At 36.0% G+C, this 27,303-nt stretch overlaps 1 protein-coding gene across 2 annotated transcripts in view; it reads right to left on the bottom strand.

Annotated features, from left to right (window-relative positions):
* Positions 1-27,303, bottom strand: part of CSMD3 (CUB and Sushi multiple domains 3) — a 1,267,615-nt gene that overhangs the window by 355,142 nt on the left and 885,170 nt on the right. For both annotated transcript variants that reach the window (XM_062189471.1, XM_062189472.1), the window contains 2 exons: positions 18,400-18,569; positions 1,156-1,312 (listed from right to left, as the gene is read on the bottom strand). In XM_062189471.1, coding sequence (XP_062045455.1) covers positions 1,156-1,312; positions 18,400-18,569 — 327 coding nt within the window. The remainder of the gene's footprint in view (positions 1-1,155; positions 1,313-18,399; positions 18,570-27,303) is intronic.

The raw sequence follows: 27,303 nt of genomic DNA, 5'->3' as shown, positions 1-27,303 counted from the left end.
GCATCCTACAATGCTGGCATTCCATATGGGCCCCAGTTTGAGTCCTGGCTGCCCCACTTCTGATCTAGCACCCTAAGAATGTGCCTAGGAATACAGCAGAAGATGGCCCAATACTTGGGCCCCTGCACCCATGTGGGAGACCCAGATGAAGCTCTTGGCTCCTGGCTTCAGCCTGGCCCAAACCTGGCCATTGTGGTTATTAACTAGCAGATGAAAGATTCCCCTCTCAATTTTTGTCTCTCTCTCTCAATCTATGTAAATCAGCCTTTCAAATAAACAAATAAAATCATTAAAAATAAATTTATTGAAATCATCCAGTTATCATTAATGACTGACCAAGAATAATCAGTGTACAAGTATTGTGTGCATTCTTTCAATTACAGATAAAGTCAAATATGAATTTCTTTCCGTTTAAAAGGTTTAATTGTATACTGGATGAGGAGAACACTTATATTTTTAAGATATATTTATATCTATCTATACCTATAACTCTTTCCATATATATCTATATCTATATCTATATTTACCCAAAGTCACACATTATTTAACCTCTCTGAATATTGTATGATTGAACCGTATAATGGCAATAGTTAGAATACCTGTACATTATGGGACTGCTGTTAAGGTAAAATTAAATTATATATGCTTGGGGCCAGCACTGTGGTGTAGCAGATAATGTTGCTGTCTGTAGTGCCAGCATCCCATATGGGTGCCCATTTGAGACCTGGCTGCTCCACTTCTAATCCAGCTCTTTGCTGTGGCCTAGGAAAGCAGTAGAAGATAGCCCAAGTCCTCGGGGTCCTACATCCATGTGAAAGACCTGGAACAGGCTCTGTCTCCTGGCTTTGGATCGGCTTAGCTCTGGCCATTGTGGCCATTTGGGGAGTGAACCAGCAGATTGAAGACTTTCTCTTTCATTCTCTCTCTCTCCCTCCTTCCCTCCCTTTTTTTTCTCTCTCTGCCTCTGCCTCTCTGTAGCTTTGCCTTTCAAATAAATAAATATATCTTAAACATGTATTACATACATATATATATGCAGAAAGGGAGTTTTAAATTGAGAAGTGATATTTGAATATTTGATGTTACTTCAACTAGTGCACTGTAAATAAATACCCCACATCAATGTTTGGACATTATATATTACAAAATACTTACTGGTATAGACAAGTTGAAAGCCTTCATCCGTCCCCTCAGAATCAGAATTAAATTCTAGCCAGAGCTGATTTGAAGTACTACTAAGTGTCAGTCCTCGCATAGATGCACCAGTAAAAGCACCCAGTAGATGAGTCGTTTTATCTTTTCCATCATAAATCTGAAAAATACATTTATAGTTAAAATGCAAATGTCCCAATAACAACCAATTCACAGTATCATTCTTCCTGAAGACATGTATTCTCAACATAGCCATTATTACATTTAAAGGGTGACAACTAATTATTGGGAAAAACAGCACTTTAGATATTACAACGTTGTAGTCCTCCAAAGAGCAAATTTCCTTAACAAACCTTAATCCATAGTATTTATTTCATAGGGTTGGATAGGGGCTCAGTATGTAAAAGATAATGAGGAGAAAAAGTGCACTAAGTGACTTGTTTCTTTCCTCCAACTGCCTTTCTTGTGACCTGGCACTGGAGTAAAAACTGCATCACTAGACTGCTAATCCATTGATCTTCCATAGCTCAAATGTTTCCCACAAAGTGATACTTCTACCTCACCTAAAAGATGACTGTTCAGTAGCACACGATGGATATTTTATTAGAAATACATTGATTTAAATGATATATTTATTTATTTAATTTATTTATTTCAATTTATTTGACAGGTAGTTATAGACAGTGAAAGAGGCAGAGAGAAAGGTCTTTCTTCCGTTGGTTCACTCCCCAAATAACTGCTATGGCCGGTGCTGCGCCAATCCGAAGCCAGGAGCCAGGTGCTTCCTCCTGGTGTCCCATGCAGGTGCAGGGCCCAAGCACTTGGGCCATCCTCCACTTCCCTCCAGGGCCACAGCAGAGAGCTGGACTGGAAGAGGAGCAACTGGGACTAGAACCTGGGGTGCCGGCCCCACAGGCACAGGATTAACCAAGTGAGCCATGGCACCGGCCCCTAAATGATATATGTCTCTCATGTCATATTGTTGGATTTAATTTGATAAAATATGATGGCTATTTTAGATATTTTATAAATAAAACCTTATGTATAATTTTCTTTTTTGAAATTATCTTTACCAGGTTTATCATACTGAATTTCCTAGCTATTCAATGTTTTTTTTTTTGTTTTTAATATTTTCTTTTACTGATACAAGGCCACTAGTACTCTTTTCTAACTACATTGTACTTAAGTTTGTCTATGTTGAAACCTGTAATATCAACAAAGTCCTTACTGCTCTCTTCATTTGTGACTGATGGAATCTACATCCTCAAATGCACCCTGTAGGCTTCTACAGATTATTTCCTTCTTTTATTTAAAACCACAAGCAGGATGGTAGAAATAAGAGGTAGCAAGTGAGGTAACAAGAGTCTTCAGGTCAAAATAATATGGTCATTGAGTTCCTAATATGAAACATATAAGTACCTCTCTCTTTAAAGGATCTGTTTGTTTGTTTGTTTGTTTTAATGTATTTAGGCTATTTAGCATATTTGAATACTAGACAGAAGGTAATATGGGCAAATTTCCTAAAATCTTACACAAGGGAATAATTCACACCCCCGGAAGATCTAATTTATCACATAAAAATAATTGTGTGTTTTAATTATCAGCAAGCATTTTTCTCTTTTAAGCAAAACTGAACCAAATGTTGAGGCTTTTAGCTTATGCATGCACTTTTTTAAATTTGGTTGATTTTGTTTTGTTTTTATTTCCTAAGATATAATTTCTTTCTTAAGAATAGTAGACACCGGGGATAATTCAGAGGCAAAGAAATAGAGCTTATGGCAAAATATAACTCTTGTGTTTGTGAGCTTCAAATGTTCAATATTCTCATAAGTCTGCTTCTGAATACATTAACTTTATGACTATATTACATAATTACATAATTACATCCTGTGTTTAGAGCTACACATTGGCAATCAAATCATTTAACAGATCCCATGTATCTTATTTGTGGAAATATTGTTAAGTTAGTCATCCACTTTTAATGTCATTACTATGAAAATATAACTTAAGTATAAATAATTATCTCTTGGATTAAACTAGTCACCCATTCATGTGTGGATACTTTTAGTTTGTCAAAAACAGACAAACAAAGGAGAAATATAAACAATTATAAATATAACTTAGAAACAATTATAAATATAACAATTATAAATATAAGCAATGATAAATATAACAGAAAATAAAAATGGTTTTTGATGTTAATTTTTAATTTTTTAAAAAGTCTTTCTTAATGCTTTCTGTTGACTTTTTCAGTAGTAATGAAAGGCAAAAAGTTAAATGATAAAAAAAACTATTATTTCACTACATATTTATAAGTCATTCCTATATATAGCTATATTGAAAGTATCAAAACAATTCAAATATTTATTTAGTGACATGCCTGTGTTATGGATTGTGAATAAAATTTTAAAATTATAAGAAACTAATCTCAACATGTAAGAGATTTAGCAAAAAACTCAATATGTTCTATCACAAGAAAGTCATATTATTATTGAATCTTTTTTATTGTTTAAGCTAAGAGCATATGCTTTTTAAATGAAACTTTTTTAGATATATTTAGGAAAATCACTAAAAGAAAAGACACAAGAAAAGAACAAATATTTTCATTAAAAAATAATTATCTTAAGCCCCATTAGGAAAAAACTTAATCCAGCACCAAAATCCACTAAGTATACTTTATTTAACAATGTAGAGTCAAGAGTTAGAAAACAAGTAATACAGAAGCTCCACTAAAATAGTTTGATCATTCAACTATGAAATTTTGGAAGCATGCATAAAATTACTAAATCAATATGAAAAGCAAGTGTTAATTAGAAAGGCTCTAAAAAGAGGAATTTTATAATAAAAATCAAGTCAATGCTTCTTAACTTGTAAATAAAATCCTTCAAATACAGTCAAATGCATTATACAAAAGTATAAAGGCAATGAGAAAGGACAAAGCAGTGTAACCAAAGACAAATTACTTTTAAAGTAAACATGAATACAAGCATACAAATCAGAAAACAAAGAAACCAAACAAGCCTTTCATCAAAAGTAAATTTCTAGTACACGATGATTAATTTTAGTTGGTTCAGAAGTTTTATTTGTGATTGTAATTTTTCATATTTATTGTCTAATTTAATGGGATCTTTAAATATTCTGCCATTTATTTGAACTTATTTTCCCTGTTTTTCTCCTTTTTAAAAAGTATATTATAAAGTATATTATTGAGTTAAGTATTAATATCAAGAGATGCTGGAGTTATGGTGCAGCGGGTTAAGCCACTACTTGCAGTTGCTGGCAACCCATTTTATAGTGTCAGTTAAAGTCCTGGCTGCTCTGCTTCCAATCCAACTTTCTCCTAATGTGACTGGGAAGGCAGTACAAGATGGTTTACTAGAGATACCTGGATGGACTTCTCAGCTCTTGGTATCCATGTGGAACAGACATGGCTGTCTGTGGTCATTTGGGGAGTGAACCAGCAGATGGAAGATCTCGCTTTTTCTCTCTCTGTCACTCTGCCTTTCAAATGAATGTACGAATGAATGAGGAGTATCATGAAAGGTATCTGACACATGTGTAATATTAATGAAATTCTTTTATAAGACTTTTAATTTGTCAAAAGTTTGCAATTAACTGGGTTATATTGCACTACAACAAACTAGAATTTAACATTGTCGTATTTAATTATCAAACCTTTTTAAATGTATCAGGGTCTTCTAAATCTGGCAAGTCAAACTGTATGATGATAAAGACATTATAGCCACTTCAAACTCTTGTTACCTTGAATGCTATAATAACCCATGATTACTAGACATCACACTCATTCTCTAATGAAACAGTAGAAAATGTGTTATCTGAATCTAAAACCAGAAAGTAAATTTAAAAGTAAATTAAGGGGCTGGTGCTGTGGCGTAGCAGATTAATGCCCCGGCCTGAAGCACTGGCATCCCATATGGGTGCCGGTTCAAGACCTAGCTGCTCCACTTCCTATCTAGCTCTTTGCTATGGCCTGTGAAAACAGTAGAAGATGGCCCAAGGACTTGGGCCACTGTATCTGCATGGGAAACCTGGAAGAAGCTCCTGGCTCCTGGCTTTGGATAGGCGCAGCTCTGGTCGTTGTGGCCAATTGGGGAGTAAACCAATGGATGGAAGACCTCTCTCTTTGCCTCTCCTTTCTCTGTGTAGTTCTTTCAAATAAATAAATAAATTTTTTAAAAAGTAAAATAAAAAAGAGAAATTACATGTATATATACATAATTATACAAACGTACAAATTATTCCTCCTCCTGGATACTATTTTTCATTTTTGGTCATCTGTTTTATATCCTGATTTGGAAACTTAAATAAATTTTTCCAATAGGGTGAATTTGATGTCAAACAAAAAAGAATTTCAGCAGTGGTTAATCACAGAATGGGTTCTATTCTAAAACTTACTATGTTGCCTCCAAAGATGATATGAAATAGCAAGGAACTATTGTTTGTATTGAAGTACTAAATTTTATTACAATGATTTCATTTATTCAATTGTTAAAATGCAAGCAGGTGTAGGATTTCATGAGGCTCAACTGAGTGTTCTATAAAGACAATTGGTAAGTATCTTTATGGGGAAGTTAACAGAGCGCTACCTACCAAAGAACAAGACTTGGCAGATATGCTTGATCAGTGGTGTGCAGGAAACCTTTAAGAACCAGTTCTTAAAGAAAACTGGTGAATGTGTATCCCCATACACAACTTTTTTAAAAAGTAACTTTCATTAATATAGAGGTTGGGAAACATTTTTCTAAAAATGGCTAGATAATAAATATTTTTAGGCTTTGTGAGAAATACTATCTCTGTCACCACTACTTAATCCTATCAGAGTAACCTAAAAGCCACCATGGATAATGTATAAATGAATGCATATGACTTTAATCTGACAAAATTCTATTTTAAAAAAATATCAAACCCAAATTGGCCAAACAACTGTTTTTTTTTTTTTTTAAGATTTTATTTATTTATTTGAGAGGTAGAGTTACAGACATTGAGAGGGAAAGACAGAAAGGTCTTCCTTCCATTGGTTCACTCCCCAAATGGCCGCAACGGCTGTAGTTGCACTGATCCGAAGCCAGGAGCCAGGTGCTTCTTCCTGGTCTCCCACATGAGTGCAGGGGCCCAAGGACCTGGGCCATCTTCCACTGTTTTCCCAGGCCATAGCCCCTGGAAGAGGGGCAGCTGGAACTAGAAGCGGTGCCCACATGGGATGCCAGCACTACAGGCGCCGTGCCACGGCAGCGGCCACAAACAACTGTTTTCAAACACCTGACTTTAGAGAGGTAGAGCATGCAACTTATAAATAGTACTAGAATATGCAATATTTATTTGTAATAATATCCAAATGGCTAATTTATTTCTTACACAACACTTTCATTGTTTTTGCCAAATTTTTGCATATGCAAGTTATAATTACAAATGACCAAAAACGCAAACAACCAGGACAGGTCCAGGCAAAAGCAAGGAAGACTAGAACTCAATCTGTGTCTCCCGTGTGGGTGGAATACACCCAAACATTTGAGCCATCATCTGTACCTCACCAGGTTTTGCATTAGCAGAAGCTAATTCAGAAGCGGAGTGGCCAGAACTCAATCCCAGGTATTCGGTTAAGGGATGTGGGTAACACAAGTAGTAACTTTACTGCTGTGCCATGCACCCACCCCTGATTTTTGTTGTTTTACATTAACAAGAATAAAGTGTAAAATCAAAAACTTGATTATGTTATAATGTCGCTGGTTAGTGAATAATAGAAGCAAATTTGCAAAATTGAACAGTTTTCTCATACTAGGAAGATATTTTCTAAATATTTCTTGTTATTCAAAATATATAATGGGTATAGACACAACACATTTCTTTCTCTTTTTTTAAGATTTATTTTAGTTATTTGAAAGACAGAGTTACTGAGAGAGGTAGAGACAGAGAGAGAGTTCTTCCATCTGCTGGTTCACTCCCCAGATGGCCGCAACTACTAAAGCTGTGCCCATCCAAAGCCAGGAGCCAGGAGCTTCCTGCACCTCTATGGGTGCAGAGGCCCAAGGACCTGGGCCATCCTCCATTGCTTTTCCAGGCCACAACAGAGAGCTGGATTGGAAGAGGAGCAGCTAGGACCAGAACTGGCACCCATAGGGGATGCTGGTGCTTCAGGACAGGGCTTTAACCCACTGCACCAGAGCACCAGCCCCTACAACCCATTTCTTTTAAAAAAATTATTTGAGAGGTAGAGTTATAGACAGAGAGAGGTAGAGACAGAGAGAGAGGTCTTCCATCTGCCAGTTCAATCCCCAAATGGCCACAACACCCAGAGCTGACCTATCTGAAGCCAGGAGCTTCCTCTGGTTCACATAGGTAGACACAGCACATTTCTAATTCAACTCTACAAAATAAAAAATACATCAAGCAAAATGTTGTGTTTGCTAATTTCTACACTGTAAGTCCAACTTTAAGTTATTAGTAAGATAACATTGAATGTAGAGTTTTGAATAGATGTGAAGAGGAACATGATGATGTAATATTTCCACGATAGAAACACACTATCAGAAGCCTTGGAAAAATTCATGGAATATGTATATAATGAAAGAATGACCTGGATATAAAAATGCATTAAAACAAACTTATTTTTTAATTTCATTTTAACGTAAACTTTTTGAGGTATTCTTGAATACATAAATAACCTCTGTCAAAAGACAAAATCACATTTTAATTTAATGATCTTAATTGGCATTATTTTTGAAATTAGAATTGGGAAAAACTTCACTCTATAGAATAAAATAGTAAGTGTTCTGATGGGCTGAGCTGAAAGGTTGGTTGTAGACAGAGAAAGACTGAAAAAAAGCAGAAACAAAAAGACCTAAAAGCAAACTGGTCACTTTAAAGTTACTTTCCTTGTAAGGTGTGGTAAGGGATTCAGAAAATAAGAAAGCAATTGATAGGTTAACATCAAGTTTTTCTCTTTTTTTTTTTTTTTACAGGCAGAGTTAGACAGTGAGAAAGAGAGACAGAGAGAAAGGTCTTCCTTCTGTTGGTTCACCCCCCAAAATGGACGCTACGGCCGGCACGCTGCACCGATCCAAAGCCAGGAGCCAGGTGCTTCCTCCTGGCCTCCCAAGTGGTTTCAGGGCCCAAGTTCTTGGGCCATCCTCCACTGCCTTCCCAGGCCACAGCAGAGAGCTGGACTGGAAGAGGAGCAACCGGGACAGAACCGGTGCCCCAACCGGGACTAGAACCCCCCTGGGGTGCCGGCACCACAGACAGAGGATTAGCATAGCGAGCCTGGGTGCTGGCCTAACATCAAGTTTTTCTAGCTCACTTCTTTTGGGTAAGGATGAAGCAAGGGGGGAATTCATAATCATGCCAACTGAAAACCTGACTGTTTTGAAAATTTAATTGTTATCCCTCTAACCATGATTTCCCAGAAGTTCATATAATCAGCTTGGAATATTAGTGTGAGTGACTCCATTTTGATTTTTAGCGTGGTCTACTGGAGATGAGTGCAAGAGCTTAGTGTTAAACAATGGCCCTCTGTAATTTTATTTAGTACTTCAAAAGCACATTTATAGTAAAAGTAGTAAATTCCCCAGATGATTTTAGAGAATAAAAAATGAACAAGGTTCTGATTTAGATCTCTATTTGATAGGACTCTACCTCATACCTATCTTATGTGAAATAATGACAGAACTCTGAGAAACAGAGAATTGGGGGTACAAATATTCGAAAATGGTGCCAAGGAAAATGGCAAAACATGCAGAAATGCACATGCTCACAGAAGGGAGGTAGGAAGGAAAGAGCTGTGTGAATGGTGAGGTACCTGGGTCTAAGCAAGCCAGTGGAATTCTGATATAGCCCACTAGGTAGTACATGTTATTTAGCATGTTGCTACCAAGAACCAGGAGATCCATAGAGGCTTTATATAGTTCAGAAAACCAGGACCTAGCATTGGATGCCCAATTGCACTGATGATTGCTGATCAAGCTGCAAATGAGACAGATGATGCCCTAGGACACAGTAGACATTTCATTTTTGATACTTTGATGTTCTAATGCCAAAGTACATGGTAGACCCTGAATTGGAAAATGCAGAATTGAATGAGCTTAACTCAAATTGACCTAGATTGATTTTCTCATTGCTCAGCAGAAAGAGGGTTGAAGATAAAATTCGATCATATACAAAAACCTTAAGACACTTCTTTTTTTATAAATTTGGATTCAATCTCTGAAATATATCCTTAGTATACTAACATTCACTGAACATTTCTAGGGGCAGGCAATGCACTAAGTGTTTTAAAAGCAAATGTTACCTAGGGCAATTCTTGCATAGTGTAGTTAAATTTCTACCTTCATTTTTACATTGTTTCTCTTTGAGAACAGGATGCTTTGCTGTCAACATTTCTCCCACAGCCAAGACCCCTTAGGTACAATATGGCTGCCTGAGAGACTTTCAGAAGACCTCAAACTTTCTAATGACCAAATTTTCCTGCTAAATAACACACTCACTGGTAGGTGATCATAATGACAACCACATAAAAGGACAAAAAAAGAAGGCAACTTCCTGGGTCTAAGAGTTATGATGTACCTTTCTCAGAGAACCCTCCAAATTTACTAGCATATTTCTTTTCTTCAATTCTATTGCTATATATCTGCAACTCTTGGGCTGGCTGCAGGTTGAGAAGTTGATTTATTAGTTAGCTTCCCATTTCCTCAATCTTTGGCCACCGACTGAATAATATTTATATTGTTGATGTTGTTTTTGTTTTTTTTAATTGGATCCAATACTAAAATGGACAAAGTACCTGGATTTAGTGTCCAACCTCATATAGCAGAGTTCCTGAAAAAAGGAGATAAAAATTGCAACAATCTTGAATACAACCTTAATATCACATTTTCAGGTGAAAAAATGAGGTCATTCTTTAAAATTATTTTTTTTATTTGAAAGGCATTGAGATAGATGAATACACACACACAATTTGGAACTCTTTCTAAATTTTTTCATTTATTTTCAATTTATTTGACATAGACAGAGAGGGAGAAATCCTAATACTGCTATAATATGAGTCTCTCAACAGACAGGACTAGCCAAAAAAGCCAGGAGCCTGGATCTCAGTCTGGATTCCCTCACATGTGTGACAGGGCCCAGGTACTTGAACTATCATCCACTGCCTCCCAGGGTATGCACTACTAGAGAGCTGGATCAGAAGCAGAGCTGGGACTCAAATCTAAGGAATCCAACATGCGCTGTGGGCATCCCAAGCTACATCTTATATTTATGTTTACTCTGAAACAAATATATCTGAAGCTGAGGTTTAAAAATATTATAAAATTTGTAACTAGAGTCAAACATTTGGCACACTATTTAAGATACTGCTGACAGGGACTTCAGGGCCCCTAGAAAGGAAAGGAAGAAATCTACATGGTCTACCCTCCAGGAACCTTGAGAGATGGGAGAAATATATAAAATGTAACATTCTGATGTTGCTGTATCTGGGGAATGGCTTGCCTATCACAGACCTGATTGAGTACTCTGCAAACTTCTAGGCAAAATAGAATGTGATTCCTCTGATTGGCTGATGCTGAATGCTTCATTAGTATATACCTCTACCAATTAGATGAACTTCCTCCTTTAGAAATACATAAAAACCCCTCTCACAGCGCTTCATTCGAAGCCTCTTTCAGGGCAGTAAGTCCCTTTCAGGCAGCCCACCCACCTGCTGGGTGTCTTCTCAGCTTTTTAAATAAATGTTCTTCTCTTTGCTCACTCTTCCTTTCCCATGTGACTCATTCTTTATGGTCATAAGACAAAGAACACAGAGGAGAAGAAAAGTTGTAACCCAGAAGACTGCACCACTCCTCTATGAATCTGATAGAGGGGAGAACCTGTGACCCTATGGGAGAAGAGAGGCTGCAACACAAGGAGCTGTAACATGGGAGCTGTGTCATTTGTAAAGAATCTGGTGAAAATAAGAATCTGCCACATTTCATGGGGACAAGCCACCTGAGCAACTGGAACCACAGATTCCTCCTGTCACTACTCCTGCAACACTGCCTTCATCCTACATCAGAATGCCTGTGTTCAGGGCTCTGAAATGCTTCAGATTCCAGCTACCTACTGATGTGTACCCTGGGAGGAAGCAGATGATGGCTTAAGTACTTAGGGCCCTGCCACCCTTATGGAAGACCTGGATTAAGTTCCAAGCTCCTGGGTTTGGCCTGGCCCACTCTTGGGAGTTGTAGGCATTTGCAAAGTGAGCCAGTAGATAGAAGGAAGGTCTCTCTCTCTCTCTCTCCCTAATTTTCTCTCACTGCTTGTCTGCCATCCACACAAAGTAATTTTTAATCCTGTGTAACTATTAAGTGGCAGTTCTAAAATTTTAGCTTGGGTCTACCTGACCCTAGAGTCCATTCTTAATGACAAAATAGGTGTATGGAAAAATGAATCAACCTAAATATGTTTGATGTTGCAATAAATTTGCTAAATTAGTTGACCAAGTAGATATGTTGGTCTAGTAATACTCATGTACTAGCATGCATAACCCTGAATTTTTAGATATTTTTGATCAAACTTGCTCAGCAGAGGAGGAAGTACTTAAATGTAGCCCATGTTATATAAAATATATATTTGCTTTTCTTAGATTAGAAATACTAACAATTGAAATTAAAGAAAATAAATATATTTTTAAGCTTCACATAGAAAGTAGCTGAATTTATTTAGTAGTTTTTTTTTTCTCCCCAGGAGAAAAAAGAAATTTTTATTAAGCATTTATTATTTGGCAGATACTGTTCCCAAGTATATGGGTTAGGAAATATGAGATAGAATAATCCCCTGTTGTCTTATAGAATACATTGTATTGTAGAAGACAAAAAGAAGTTATAAATCATGCATACATACTATATCAGGTCGTGATTAGCAAGATAAAGAAGAATAGATCAGATCAATGATATGGAGAGAGACAATGGAAGAGAAGTTATCATTTTATATAGGAGATACAGTTGAAGACATTGCTAAGATGACATCTAAGACCTAAGGAAATGAGGAATGGAACCATGTTGACACCACAGGCAAGAACATTCAACATAAGGGTTGTCCTGAGAAAGGCCTTCAGTTAGACCATGCTTGTTGAGTGTGATGAACAGAAAGGAGGCCAGTAAGAGTAGAGAGTAGTAAGCTAGAGAAACAGTGTTAAAGTTATTTTAAAATAATTAAGAATAAATTTTCAAGCAAAATAATCAGTATATATGAACTGGTATGTGTTTCTGTTAATTTCTGTGTTATAATTATTTAGTAAATAACCTTTTTTTTAATTTGAGGGGATATATATTTATTTAAGGAAACTTACAAAAATGTTAAAAATTGCTGAGGTTATAAGTTTTTCATCCTTTCTTTCCTGAAAGACAAATTAACATTAAGAGAACTCCACTAACAAACCTTGTGGTGTAGCAGGTATTCCATATGGGCATGGGTTCATGCCCCGGATGCTCCACTTCCAATCTAGCTCCCTAATAGTGGCCTGGGAAAGCATTAGAAGATGGCTGAAGTGTTTGGGTCCTTGATACCCATGTGAGAGACCCAGAAGAAGCTCCTGGCTCCTCCATTGGTCTGGCCCAACCCTGGCCATCACAGACACCTGGATGGAAAATTCTCTTTGTTTCTCTTGTTCTTCCTTTCTCTGTTACTATCTCTCTCTCTCTCTCAACCCTGACTGTCAAATACATAAATGAATCTCAACAACAACAACAAAAAATCCTTACACAGACTTTTATTTTCCTGCCTTCAATAATCTCAATATCACATCTCTCATTTTGTTTCTTATTACTGATGTCTTAATTTTCCAGGGTAACATTATCACAAAACCATGTGACCTTAAATCCATCCAAATAAGTAAGACTTTAATTAGAAGGCACTCTGAGAAACACATCAGGGCTATTTTATTTGTAAAAGGAGCTGCCAGTTTGCTAAATGAATTTTCCAAATAGAGAGTATCATTCAGTATAGAAAGTAATGGATAAAATTCAAGCTCCACAAAGGGACAGGAGAAGAATATTTTAGGAAAAAAGAGACAGAGGTACAAGTAATAGGTATGAGAGCATGCTTCCTAACTTTTTTTTAAGACATTTATTATTGGTTGTGTGATACAGAATAGTAGCTATGCTTACAGAATTTTCCCCTGTAGTCTGAGGAAAGTATAAAATTCAGCCTCGAGTCTATGTATAAACTTCCCATAAATCTCAGTGTTGAATTCTATTTACCAAAAATCTATTTACCAAAAATTTATTTTAACAGGAAAATCTAAACAATGAACTAGTGGTGGAATTTTCCCTCCTCCCACTGGAGAAGAGCGCAGAATGTAGTAATGTATATACTGGGCCTAAATTAATATTAAAGTTGTATGTATCTAGATGTTAAGCAGGAAATTTTCCCCCAAACTATACAAATTTTAAAACTTAGCAGTGTTGTTTTTGCTACAGACTTATCAATACATAAGATGGTTCAATTTTTAAAAAAAGAAAGCAATTAACAATATTAATAACATTGCTTAAATAAGAAACAGTAATAAAGGCCCTCCCAACAAAGAAAAGCCCAGGGCCAGATGGATTCACTGCTGAGTTCTACCAGACATTTAGAGAAGAACTAACTCCAATTCTTCTCAAACTATTCAGAGCAATCAAAAAAGAGGGAATCCTCCCAAATTCTTTCTATGAAGCCACCATCACCTTAATTCCTAAGCCATAAAAAGATGCAACATTGAAAGAGAATTACAGACCAATATCCCTGATGAACATAGATGCAAAAATACTCAATAAAATTCTGGCCAATAGAATGCAACAACACATCAGAAAGATCATCCACCCAGACCAAGTGGGATTTATCCCTGGTATGCAGGGATGGTTCAACATTCACAAAACAATCAACATAATACACTACATTAACAGACTGCAGAAGAAAAACATATGATTCTCTCAATAGATGCAGAGAAAGCATTTGATAAAATACAACACCCTTTCATGATGAAAACTCTAAGCAAACTGGGTATGGAAGGAACATTCCTCAATACAATCAAAGCAATATATGAAAAACCCACAGCCAACATCCTATTGAATGGGGAAAAGTTGGAAGCATTTCCGCTGAGATCTGGTACTAGACAGGGATGCCCACTCTCACCACTGCTCTTCAATATAGTTCTGGAAGTTTTGGCCAGAACTATTAGGCAAGAAAAAGAAATTAAAGGGATACAAATCAGGAAGGAAGAACTCAAACTATCCCTCTTTGCAGATGATATGATTCTTTACTTAGGCAACCCAAAGAACTCTACTAAGAGACTGCTGGAACTCATTGAAGAGTTTGGCAAAGTAGCGGGATATAAAATCAATGCACAAAAATCAACAGCCTTTGTATACACAGGCAATGCCACAGCTGAGGAAGAACTTCTAAGATCAATCCCATTCACAATAGCTACAAAAATAATCAAATACCTTGGAATAAACTTAACCAAAGACGTTAAAGATCTCTACGATGAAAACTACAAAACCTTACAGAAAGAAATAGAAGAGGATACCAAAAAATGGAGAAATCTTCCATGCTCATGGATTGGAAGAATCAATATCATCAAAATGTCTATTCTCCCAAAAGCTTTTTATACATTCAATGCAATACCAATCAAGATACCAAAGACATTCTTCTCAGATCTGGAAAAAATGATGCTAAAATTCATATGGAGACACAGAAGACCTCGAATAGCCAAAGCAATCTTGTACAACAAAAACAAAGCCGGTGGCATCACAATACCAGATTTCAGGACATACTACAGGGCAGTTGTTATCAAAACAGCATGGTACTGGTACAGAAACAGATGGATAGACCAATGGAACAGAATAGAAACACCAGAAATCAATCCAAACATCTACAGCCAACTTATATTTGACCAAAGATCCAAATTCAATCCCTGGAATAAGGACAGTCTATTCAATAAATGGTGCTGGGAAAATTGGATTTCCACATGCAGAAGCTTGAAGCAAGACCCATACCTATCACCTTACACAAAAATTCACTCAACATGGATTAAAGACTTAAATCTACGACCTGAAACCATCAAATTATTAGAGAGCATTGGAGAAACCCTGCAAGATATAGGTACAGGCAAAGACTTCTTGGAAAAGACCCCAGGAGCACAGGCAGTCAAAAACAAAATTAACATTTGGGATTGCATCAAATTGAGAAGTTTCTGTACTTCAAAAGAAACAGTCAGGAAAGTGAAGAGGCAAACGACAGAATGGGAAAAAATATTTGCAAACTATGCTACAGATAAAGGGTTGATAACCAGAATCTACAAAGAAATCAAGAAAATCCACAACAACAAAACAACCCACTTAAGAGATGGGCCAAGGACCTCAATAGACATTTTTCAAAAGAAGAAATCCAAATGGCCAACAGACACATGAAAAAATGTTCAAGATCACTAGCAATCAGAGAAATGCAAATCAAAACCACAATGAGGTTTCACCTCACCCCGGTGAGAATGGCTCACATTCAGAAATCTACCAACAACAGATGCTGGAGAGGATGTGGGGAAAAAGGGACACTAACCCACTGTTGGTGGGAATGCAAACTGGTTAAGCCCCCATGGAAGTCTGTCTGGAGATTCCTCAGAAACCTGAACATAACCCTACCATACAACACAGCCATCCCACTCCTTGGAATTTACCCAAAGGAAATTAATTTGGCTAAAAAAAAAAGCCATCTGCACATTAATGTTTATTGCAGCTCAATTCACAATAGCTAAGACCTGGAACCAACCCAAATGCCCATCAACAGTAGACTGGATAAAGAAATTATGGGACATGTACTCCATAGAATACTATACAGCAGTAAGAAACAACGAAACCCAGTCATTTGCAACAAGATGGAGCAATCTGGAAAACATCATGCTGAGTGAATTAAGCGAGTCCCAAAGAGACAAATATCATTTGTTTTCCCTGATCGGCGACAACTGAGCACCAAAGGGAAAACCTGTTGAAGTGAAATGGACACTATAAGAAACAATGAACTGATCAGCTCTTGTCCTGACTCTAGATGTACAATGTAATATTTTATCCTTTTTAGTATTTGTTGTTGTTGTTGTTGTTTTTGTTCTAGTACTAGTGGTTGAACTCTGTAATTAACACACAATTACTCTTAAGTGTTTAAATTTTAACTGAAAGGTGATCCCTGTTAAATTTAAGATGGAAAAAGAGAGGGAGGAGATGTACAATTTGGGACATGCACAATCAGACTTGCCCCAAATGGTGAGTTAGAAATGTGCCAGGGGATTCCAATACAATCCCATCAAGGTGGCATGTACCAATGCCATCTAAATAGTCCAAGTGATCAATTTCAGTTCACATTCGATTGCTCTGATAGGTCTAAGAGTCAAAGGGATCACACAAACAAGACAAGTGTCTGCTAATACTAACTGATAGAATCAAAAAGGGAGAGAACAATCCAACATGGGAAGTGGGATACACAGCAGACTCATAGAATGGCAGACGTCCTAAACAACACTCTGGCCTCAGAATCAGCCCTTAAGGCTTTTGGATCTGGCTGAAGAGCCCATGAGAGTATTGTAGGCATGGAAAGCCAAGATACCATGGAAACGAAAAAAAGAAGAAGACCTAAATGAAAGATCTCTGGGAGTGAGATCCCAGTGGAAAGAACAGGGCCATCAAAGAAGGAGGTACCTTTCTCTGAAGGGAGGAGAGAACTTCCACTTTGACTATGACCCTATCAGAATAAGATCAAAGTCATCGAACTCTAAAGGCTTCCATAGCCCTGGCAACTCATGACTAGAGCCTAGGGAGATTACTGACACCATGAACAGGAGTGTCAAATTGTTAAGTCAGCAACAAAAGTCACTGTGTACTTACATCCCATGTGGGATCTGTCCCTAATGTGTTGTCTAATGTGCAGTGATGCTATAACTAGTACTGAAACAGTATTTTTACACTTTGTGTTTCTGCGTGGGTACAAACTGATGAGATCTTTACTAATTATATACTGAATTGATCTTCTGTATATAAAGATAATTGGAAATGAAAAAAAAAACTGGTGTTAAATTGGAAATGGCATAGAAAATTAATTAATTTAAAAAAAAATATATTATGTAAGATCTCTGTCTTTAATGTACTGTACACTCTTATTTAATGATATAACTAGTACTCCAACAGTATTTTTTTTCACTTTGTGTTACTATATGGGGGCAAACTGTTGAAATCTTTACCTAATATATACTAAACTGATCTTCTGTATATAAAGAGAATTGAAAATGAATCATGATGTGATTGGAAGGGGAGAGGGAGTGGGAAAGGGGAGGGTTGTGGGTGGGAGGGAAATTTTGGGAGGGGGAAGCCATTGTAACCCATAAGCTATACTTTGGAAATTTATATTCATTAAATAAAAGTTTAATTAAAAAAAAAAGAAACACCACTCCTGCCAATCTGGGATATTATAATTTTCTTCAGGATTTCTAAAATACTGAAGTATATTTAATTTATTACTGGCATTAATATAATCTTGATAAATAGAAAAAACAAACATTACTTTTAATTGTTAAGTGTGATTTTATAGCCGTTTGTTTCATTTTAAAAATAAACCAAACTAATTTACCAATATATGTATCAAATATGAATCAGAGACCATGGAAATATTTGCCAAAGATTTTATCTTTAATAATAAATTTATTACTAAGAAAGTATTTTTGTATTTGTAATTTGTATGGATGTATGTATAATTTTATCTGTAATCACAGATGTACAGAATTCATCATTTATCAGAAATCAATGTTACCTAATCAATATAAAAATAAAAGCAAAAATCATCATTATATTAGAAATTATCATTAATGTGTTAATTATATTACATTTGTATATGTAACATTTATCAAATAAGATATTTGGCAAGAAGGTTTCCAACTGAGTGTCATTGAAACAGTAGTTTGTGCATTATAATGTCAAAGCTTACCTTTCCATATTATAAAGATTTGAAACAAATATTCTATTTCAATGAAAATAACAGGAATATGAGAATTAATGTATAATTTGGTTTAATTACATATGCAATTATAATACAAATTATTTGTATAATACAAATACAAATAATCATTAATATACTATACATTTATTTGTATAGTATACTTAATGATTATGTATTCTTAATGAATATGTAAACTTAATGATTAAAAATGATAAAAATACAAGTATGTCTAAGTTCACCTACCTTAAGAACATCTCCTTGTGCTAAATGAAATGTTCTGGCTGAAATATTGATTCCTTTTCCTGCTTGAACCTGAATACTATAAATGCATTCGTGGTTGTTTTCATAGTTGAGTGGATAATTTGGAGAGAGCAAAATTCCTTCATTATTTGTTGCAGATGCACCACATTCAGCTGCAGATAAAACAAAATATTGAAGCACAGTTTAATAGAAAGCATTATCAATGTCATGAAAATTCATGTATGGAAGTATAAATGTATTTCACTTTATCTAGAATCTAGCTAGAAAATAATGTACATACTGACTGTGTATTATACATGATTTATTCTGTCTCCAATGACATATGTATAGAAAAGGACTACTACTGTCTATACAGAGGGCACTTGCATATAAAGGAAATACAGTTTCAACAATGCTTTCCCTGGATGAAAGGATGGGATGGGGAAACATGAGAGCTAAAATTTTTCAATGTGTAATTTAGGTGTATAGATGTCTAATGAAAATACACTCAAATTTATGTTTTAATTCTTTTTAAGTATAAAAAAGGTAGAGATTAATTCTTTTAGAGTGATTTTCATTTGATATTTTTATTTTTACCTTTAAACAAATTCAACAATTTTCTCTTCCAGAAACAGCATTCTTCTAATTCAAAAACTTTAATAACAAAAAGGAACTAAATAATACATTGCTTTTGAAAACTGATATGATAGTTAAAACCCACCAACCAATAAATCATAATAAATTGAGCATCATTGGGCATTATGTCAACCTTTCTCAGTGTATAAGATAAACTGGCTTAAAACATTCTCATAATGTCATAATGGTACCACTAACTCTCCAGGAAGAATTTTACAAAATATGAGGAAGAGTCTATCCAGTTAGGCTGAATTGAGAATTTCTCAACAAAATTAGTAAAAATTTAAGTTAATTTATTATAAATTAAAAAGCTTGCAGCATAATGAAAAATAAAGTAAGTTCTTATAATTCTTAAATATGTTTCAGAAATTCAATGAACTCAGTTTGCTATCTTATTTAATAACCTGATGCACATTTCCAAATCTTATGTCAGGAAGCTTAATGTTTTTAAATGTTTAACTTAAAAAGAAACAAAGTCATTATTTTCCAGAAACAAGATTTTTAAAGTAACGATATATGGAAACAGTCATAGAAATTAGACAACAAGATGAAGTTAAACGAATAGCTTCATTTTTTAAATGCTAAACATTTCTGAGAAATAAAAAGCAAAAGAAAAATGCCTAATGAGGAACTGAAAATGATGAAGCAATTTGTGTAATACCAACATTGTGTGAAATAACAATAAAAACAAATGGTGTGATACTAACAATCAACCAGTCCCATGAGAAAACATCACACAGTGGAAGGCTCTTCCAAATTTCTTTTAAAGGAGAAGAAAAACTCAGACTCTCAGTACTGACTTAAATGATTTTTATGTTACTTAAACATGTTCAAACATAAAATTAGACATGTTCTTATGTTTTTAGTTGAATATAATTACAATACCAAAAACAAATGTACAAAGAACAAAAATGACAAAACAATAAAATGTTATAGGACAACATGTATCTAATGTAGCATTAAGATTTTGTTTTCCTGAAATTAAATCATCTTCGGCTATATAGATCAGGAAACAGCTACTATAGTATATGTTTTTGGAGTTTACTGATCCTTTAATACACTGTACTGTGTAATGACTCAGTTTTCCCTCAACTGCTGCCTCATAAACTGCTGAGAAACGTTCATCTGCATAGTACAAGATGTCATGGGTCCTACACTTGGTGGGAAAAAGTCATTTACCTGTGAAATATGCCTCATTTATTTCTCATGATCTTATCCAAATCCAGGTATGCTTATGGAGGCATGAAGGCAAACGTATCCAATCACACAGATAATCCAGAAAGCACACATATTTTTCATTTAAATTATTTTAAAGAAAATGCAAAGAATTGTAAATTATTTTATAGAATCACGAAGTTCAGAAAATATGCTCTTGGACCCCAGCTTACACACTGAATACATTAAGAACTGAGGATTTAAAATTCAGAGAGTTAGGGGCCGGTGCTTTGGTGCAGAGGGTTAATGCCCTGGCCTGAAGCGCTGGCATCCCACATGGTTGCCGGTTCGAGACCCAGCTGCTTCATTTCCAATCCAGCTCTCTGCTGTGGCCTGAGAAAGCAGTAGAAGATGGCCCAAGTCCTTGGGCCCCTGCACCCACGTGGGAGAACCCAGAAGAAGCTACTGTCTCCCGGCTAAGGATCAGTGCAGCTCCGGCTGTTGTGGTCAATTGGGGAGTGAAACATCAGATGGAAGGCCTCTCTATCTCTGCCTCTCCTATCTCTGTGTAACACTGACTTTCAAATGAATAAATAAATCTTTTAAAAAAATTCAGAGTTAGATTCAAAATCAAGCCCTGTTTCTACCTACCAACATGGTGTTGGTCTTCATAAGGAAGTAGTGTGTGCAATTATTCTTAGGTGTTTAAATTTAACTCCCTGTTAAAAATAAGAGTGGGAATAAGAGAGGGAGGAGATGTACAGTTTGGCACAGGCTCACTCAGACTTACCCCTAATGGTAGAGCTAGAAACATGCCATGGGACTCAAAATTCCATTAAGTTAGCAGGTACAAATGCTATCTTACTAGTTAAAGTGATCAGTTTACGTTCATAATTTATCATAAAGATAGGAATAAGTGTCAAAGGGATCACATAAATAAGACCAGTGTCTGCTAATAATAATTGATAGAACTAAACAGGAGAGAATAACCCAACATGGGAAGAAGGATACACAGCAGACTCATAGAATGGCAAATGATCTAAACAGCACTCTGGCCTCAGAATCAGCCCTTAAGGCATTCAGATCTGGCTAAAAAGTCCATGAGAGTTTCTTAGGCATGGGAAGCCAAGACACTGTGGCAAAAAAAATAACCTAAATGTAAGATCTCTGTGAGTGAGGTCCCAGTGGAAAGAACGGGCCATGAAAAAAGGAAGTACCTTTCTCTGAAGGGAGGAGAGAACTTCCACTTTGGTCTTGCCTAAATAAGGTCAGCATTTGTGAACTCAACAAGCTTCCATACCCTTGACAGCTCATGACAAGAGCCTCAGGTGATTACTGACATCATAAACAAGAGTGTCAAATTGTTAAGTCAACAACAGGAGTCACTGTGCACTTACTCCCCATGTAGGATCTCTGTCCTTAATGTGTTGTACTATGAGAATTAATGGTAAAACTTGTCTTCAAACTGTACTTGATACTTTGTGTCCTGTGTGAGTGCAAACTGTTGAAAATTTACTTAGTATATACTAAGTTGATCTTCTGTATATAAAGATAATTAAAAGTGAATCTTCGGCCAGCCCCACAGCTCAATAGGCTAATCCTCTGCCTACGGCACTGGCACACCAGGTTCTAGTCCCAGTAGGGGTGCCGGATTCTGTCCTGGTTGCCCCTCTTCCACGCCAGCTCTCTGCTATGGCCCGGGAAGGCAGTGGAGTATGGCCCAAGTCCTTGGGCCCTGCACCCGCATGGGAGACCAGGAGAAGCACCTGGCTCCTGGCTTTGGATCAGTGCGATGCACCAGCTGCAGCACGCTGGCCGTGGTGGCCATTGGAGGGTGAACCAACGGCAAAAGGAAGACCTTTCTCTCTCTCTCTCTCTCTCTCTCTCTCTCTCACTGTCCACTCTGCCTGTCAAAAAAAAAAAAAAATGAATCTTTATGAAGAATGAGATGGGAGAGGGAGTAGGAAATGAGATAGTCTGCGGGAAAAACCGATATAATCCGAAAGTTTTAATTTGAAAATTTATATTTATTAAATAAAAGTTAAAAAATAAACAATAAAAACATACTGTGTACTACATAGGTGCCATAAATATATAAAAAGGAAGTCGTGTGTGTGTGTATGTGGATGCATGCACACACGACAAAAAAGCATTAACACACACAAGTAGTCCATGTAGAACACTAAGCACAGTGCTAGCACACAAGAGCTCAATAAATTAAAGTCTGATGAATATATTAAGTAATATTAATGATTATACCTTGCTACATTTACTAGACAGATAAAAAAGAAAAGAAGTTTGGAATATTTATCTTGTCTACAGTTTGATGAAATCTATTCACTGTAGAAATTATTTATCTCTGAAAAGACAGATGACACTTCCTAATTTTTGATAATCACTTATGATATTAAAATTACTTTAGGGACTAGCACTGTGGAACAGCAGGTTAAAGCTCTGGTCTGAAGTGCGAGCATCCCATATGGGCACTGCTCCTCTTCCAATTCAGTTCTCTGCTATGGCCTGGGAAAGAGTAGAAGATGGACCATGTCCTTGGGCCCCTGTACCCACGTGGGAGATCTGGAAGAAGCTCCTGGCTCCTGGCTTCAGATCGGCGCAGCTCTGGCTGTTGCGACCATCTGGGGAGTGAACCAGCGGATAGAAGACCTCTCTCTGTCTCTATCTCTCTCTGTTAACTCTGTCTTTCAAATAAATGAAATAAATCTTAAAAAAAAATTACTTTAACAACTTTTGTAAATTGAGCAACACACAACCTTCCCCCCTTAAAAAGCAAAGCCAAGAGATAAATTACTTTAACTACCCTTTTTAAAAATACTAATAATTTATTGTCAATTTCTCAACATTTGGATAAGTAGTAAGTTCCTTTCTCAAGAAACACTATTTGATTTTTACTATATAATTTAAAGGAGAATTTTCCTTTATATTAAAAATAAAATGTTTATTTATATTTTACCATTTCAATGTTGGTTTAAATTCACTATGCATGATTTTCTGCTTGGTGGAATAAATTAAGACAAATCAAATTGGAAGAATTAAGGAAGATAATTTGTATTATATTAGCACTTTTTTTTTGCAAGTGAAAGTAGATTTTATTGTGAAACACAGATTCTTGCTTGCCAGGAGGGGTACAGAAGTGAGAGGTCAATCCAGGTCTGGATTTTGGGATCTTACAAAGGGACTGCATGTCAACTGATAAGTTCTTCTACACAGTTTCAGTATGTCAGGGTCTGCTTAGTTTTTTCTATGTCTGTTGCAGAGCAGTCATGGTTCCTGACCAGTAAACAACTATTACCATGCCAACCCAGAGATGTGACAGTGGAGAAATATTCTTTTTTAAAAATTTTAAAGATATATTTTATGTATTTCAAAGGCAGAGTTACAGAGAGAGAGAAAAGGAGAAATAGAAATATCTTCCACTCACTGGTTCACTCCCCAAATGGACCCAAATGGCCAGAGCTGAGCCAGTCCAAAGCCAGGAGCCAGGAAGTTCATCTGGGTCTCATTCGTGGGTACAGGCACCCAAGGACTTGGGCCATTCTCTGCTGCTTTCCCAGGTGCATTAGCAGGGAGCTGGTTAGGAAGTGGTGCAGTCAGGACTCAAATTGGTGCCTTTATGGGAAGACAGCATTGCAGACCACAGTTTAACCTGGTATGCCACAATGCCAGCCCTGAGAAGTACTCTTGATTTGACCAATTAAGATAGGTTCTGCCTACCTGATCAGTCATAACACTTGAGATCTGCTACTTAGTTCTTCATAAGGGTATCTATGGGTATGCAATCATTTCATTTTTGGGGTTATGTCTTTTGTCTAATCAGTGGATGACAGGTTTCATAAAAATACCTCGTTCCTTATTATCACAGGGGTTCCTCCTAACATTTTAATTTACCCTTTTAAATCTTCAAGTACCCCACTAACCCCCAGAAAAAATATTGGCCCTAAATTTCATTAGGGCATTTGGAAATTATGGAATGACAACTGTTATGTCTACTTTGTGCTGATAAAGGGGATTGAGCTGGATTAACAGCACAGTATTTTCTGAGGGTTGGTCTAAGGATCACTGGTATAGTGAGCATTCCATCTGGGGCTCCATCCACAGCACCATTTGTACCTTGCAGCCTCTGGATCCATTGTTGGGACAGACAATATAAATTGTGAGGTCCTGATGGAAATGAAAACACACAGACCCATGTTGAAAAAGTGTTAAAAATTTAAAGAGACCAATAGAGCATTAAACCAAGCCTGGGGAGCTTCTTATCATGGCATCCTGTGCTACTGCATGGATTTCACTTTAGCTCCATCAGTCTTGTTTGTTAGCCAGACTTGAACAAGGTGTAATGCTGAAACTAACAACAATGGGTCCAAATCAAAGAATAAACATGACTCTAGCTCTTCTCTGTAATACACTGACAAAGAACATTTTCCAAATACAAATCCAATCCTGCTCTTTATGCTTAAGTTATATTCACCATCAGCGAGTCAAAGTCCAGAGAAGGACATAAAAGGCTATGTACAATGTGACTCCAATCTGTTTTCACACCTATTATCCACCATTCTCTCCCATGGAGCTTGTAATTCACTTCTCAGCTACTGGCCCTTGCTCACAGTTTCACACACTGACCTTTTGAACATGCTGTTTTCTCTGCACATAAGCACCATCTCTGGCCTAAACAGATGTGAATAAAAAATAAAGGCCCAAATACAAGAAGAAAATGACTTGATACGAAACTACACAGTTATGTTTCTTTCCAGCATTCAGTGACTGTGATAGTATATGAAATAATGTCACACTGAAGAATCAGGAATAATTCTCAGAATTAATCATCATAAGCTGCACACTCATGAATGTCTATCAAAAATCAACATTTTTGTTGTTTATTACATGAATAGCACAAAAATTTTTCAGAAAGTATTATTTAAAATGAGAAGATGTAAGCATTGACAAATTGTGGTTGAATATTCTTAAGCTCTGTTAATATTAACTAAAAAGAAGCAGCAGCAGCAGAGCAAGATGGTCAGTTTACTGCAGGAAGATATGGTTATATAAAAGAACATCAACTACTGGGAAAAAGGAGTTTGAGATAAGAAAGTCTGAAAAATACTTCAAGTGGTAGAAGCAAGTTGAAAAAATTATCACCTCCGAGTCATGGTGACATTTATGGACAATATAAACGACTGAATAGTCACAAATCTGTGACTCACTAGATTATTGCCATGTCAAGTTTTTGAGGCTGGTGGTGTAAGAAATATATGATAACATGTGCAGCAGAAAAATTTGTTATAATAGAAATAAAGCTGTAAGATTGTTCTGTTAAAAACAATTTTCTTGCTTAACAGGGAACCTTGGTTGAGATTGTATTCTAAGATCTGAAATGGCTACCGAGGCAGAAACAGAATTTTCTGACTTGGAAAACCAAATTGACTAACTGAATAGATTTTTATTAAATTTTATTAGGTTATGGGCATGAAAGGTAGTTGCAATTCTCATAGAACTTACTTTTATTTTTCATATAAATGACAGACACTTACCATATAATTGTTGAAATGCACATACACTATAAGAAAGAATGTAACTGCGGGTGCTGACCTGTTCTCAGAAGTTGGGAAAGACTCTAAAGGAGTGACATTGGAAAGTGGATGAATGAAAGTAAGTGTGAAGGGAGAAGTGAGTAGGAGTAAAGAATATTCTAAACAAAATGAACATTTATAAAAACATTATGGATGCTGGGGCATCGTGTCAAGTACTAGAAACCAGAAAACTCAATATGGATGGAATTTTATTTGTGCAAGGTCAGCTAGAGGTAGGTCTCTCAGTATGGGGTTATCTATTGCTATTGATCTGGTATAGTAGGAAAAATAAATTTCTTGGATGTGTGTGAATGGAGATGCCACTGACTGTGAGGTGCTTATTGTTCCTGTTATTGGGGAATACTTTTTGTCTGTGCGGATTTAGGAGATTGGCTGCAACTTTGAAAAAGAGAGAAGACCAAATGAGCTATGGCGATAAACTATACTTTTGACATTTTGGATCAGAAAACTCTAGCTTCAGGTATATGGGGTTGTAATATTTTCTGTAAGAAAGGTAAGTATACGTCATATCTAAAAATAAACAAGCACTTTGTTTCCTCCTGTTTCATTGACAGTGAATTTTATGTACTTGAAAGCTGATATCACTAATTAATAAAACTTAAGCTTAAAAATATGAGTTTCTTACAAAATAATCAATGCTAAGCTATCAGTAAGTTATGTCTACTCACTCTGATTTTAATGAAGGAGGTCCTCTTTAAATTATACAAAATAATAATGTGAAAATATTATGTAATTTTGCATAGTGTTTGGGAAATACTTTTGGACAAAAAGTACTTTTATAGAATATAAATATTTTCTGTGACATCTTAAGTCTATATAATGCAATACATAATGATGTCTTTTCTGAAAAGAGAAAGCTTATTCATATAAAATACTCTGTAACATATACATTACAAAATTTATTTCAGTTGCCAATATGAAATCCTTTTTTTTGAATAAGAAAATAACATGTTGAAAAATGTAGCTCTAGGTGGCCTGGAGCAGGAGTGATGTATACTGGAATCTGGTGATAAGAGCCACTGTTACAGTGAGCAATTCAACAGGGCAGCTATATCTACTGAATTTCAATTTTTTCTTACTGAAAAACAGGTAAGCCCATGCACCATTAATCTCGATTACTGGAGTAAGAAATTCTCTTAGCATCTAGTGTGTACATAAAGTCATATATTTTCAGATATATTAGTAGGACACTCATCAGTGATTTGGCTGGGAAATTTGAAAAATGCCTATGATCAGATTTTAAAATGTCCATTAGACCTGAATGTCTTATGCTATTTTGTTACCTTCTCAGGTCATTTTAAAACTATTTTATGAAAGTAGTTAAACAACCTATATTATTGAAAAAACTTAGAAATTTTTCACATATAAACACATAGTATGCTAAGTCAAATGAGTTGTAGCATTAAATAGAAATATATTTTCTACATATTTAATTATCACAAAATGGGAAAATAATAGCAACATGATTTTTGGTCATAGAAGAACATATAGGGATAAAATACAAATTGAT

This window comes from Lepus europaeus, chromosome 4, assembly GCF_033115175.1.
Source record: "Lepus europaeus isolate LE1 chromosome 4, mLepTim1.pri, whole genome shotgun sequence".
NCBI lineage: Eukaryota > Metazoa > Chordata > Mammalia > Lagomorpha > Leporidae > Lepus > Lepus europaeus.
This window is presented reverse-complemented; position numbering and strand designations above follow the sequence as displayed.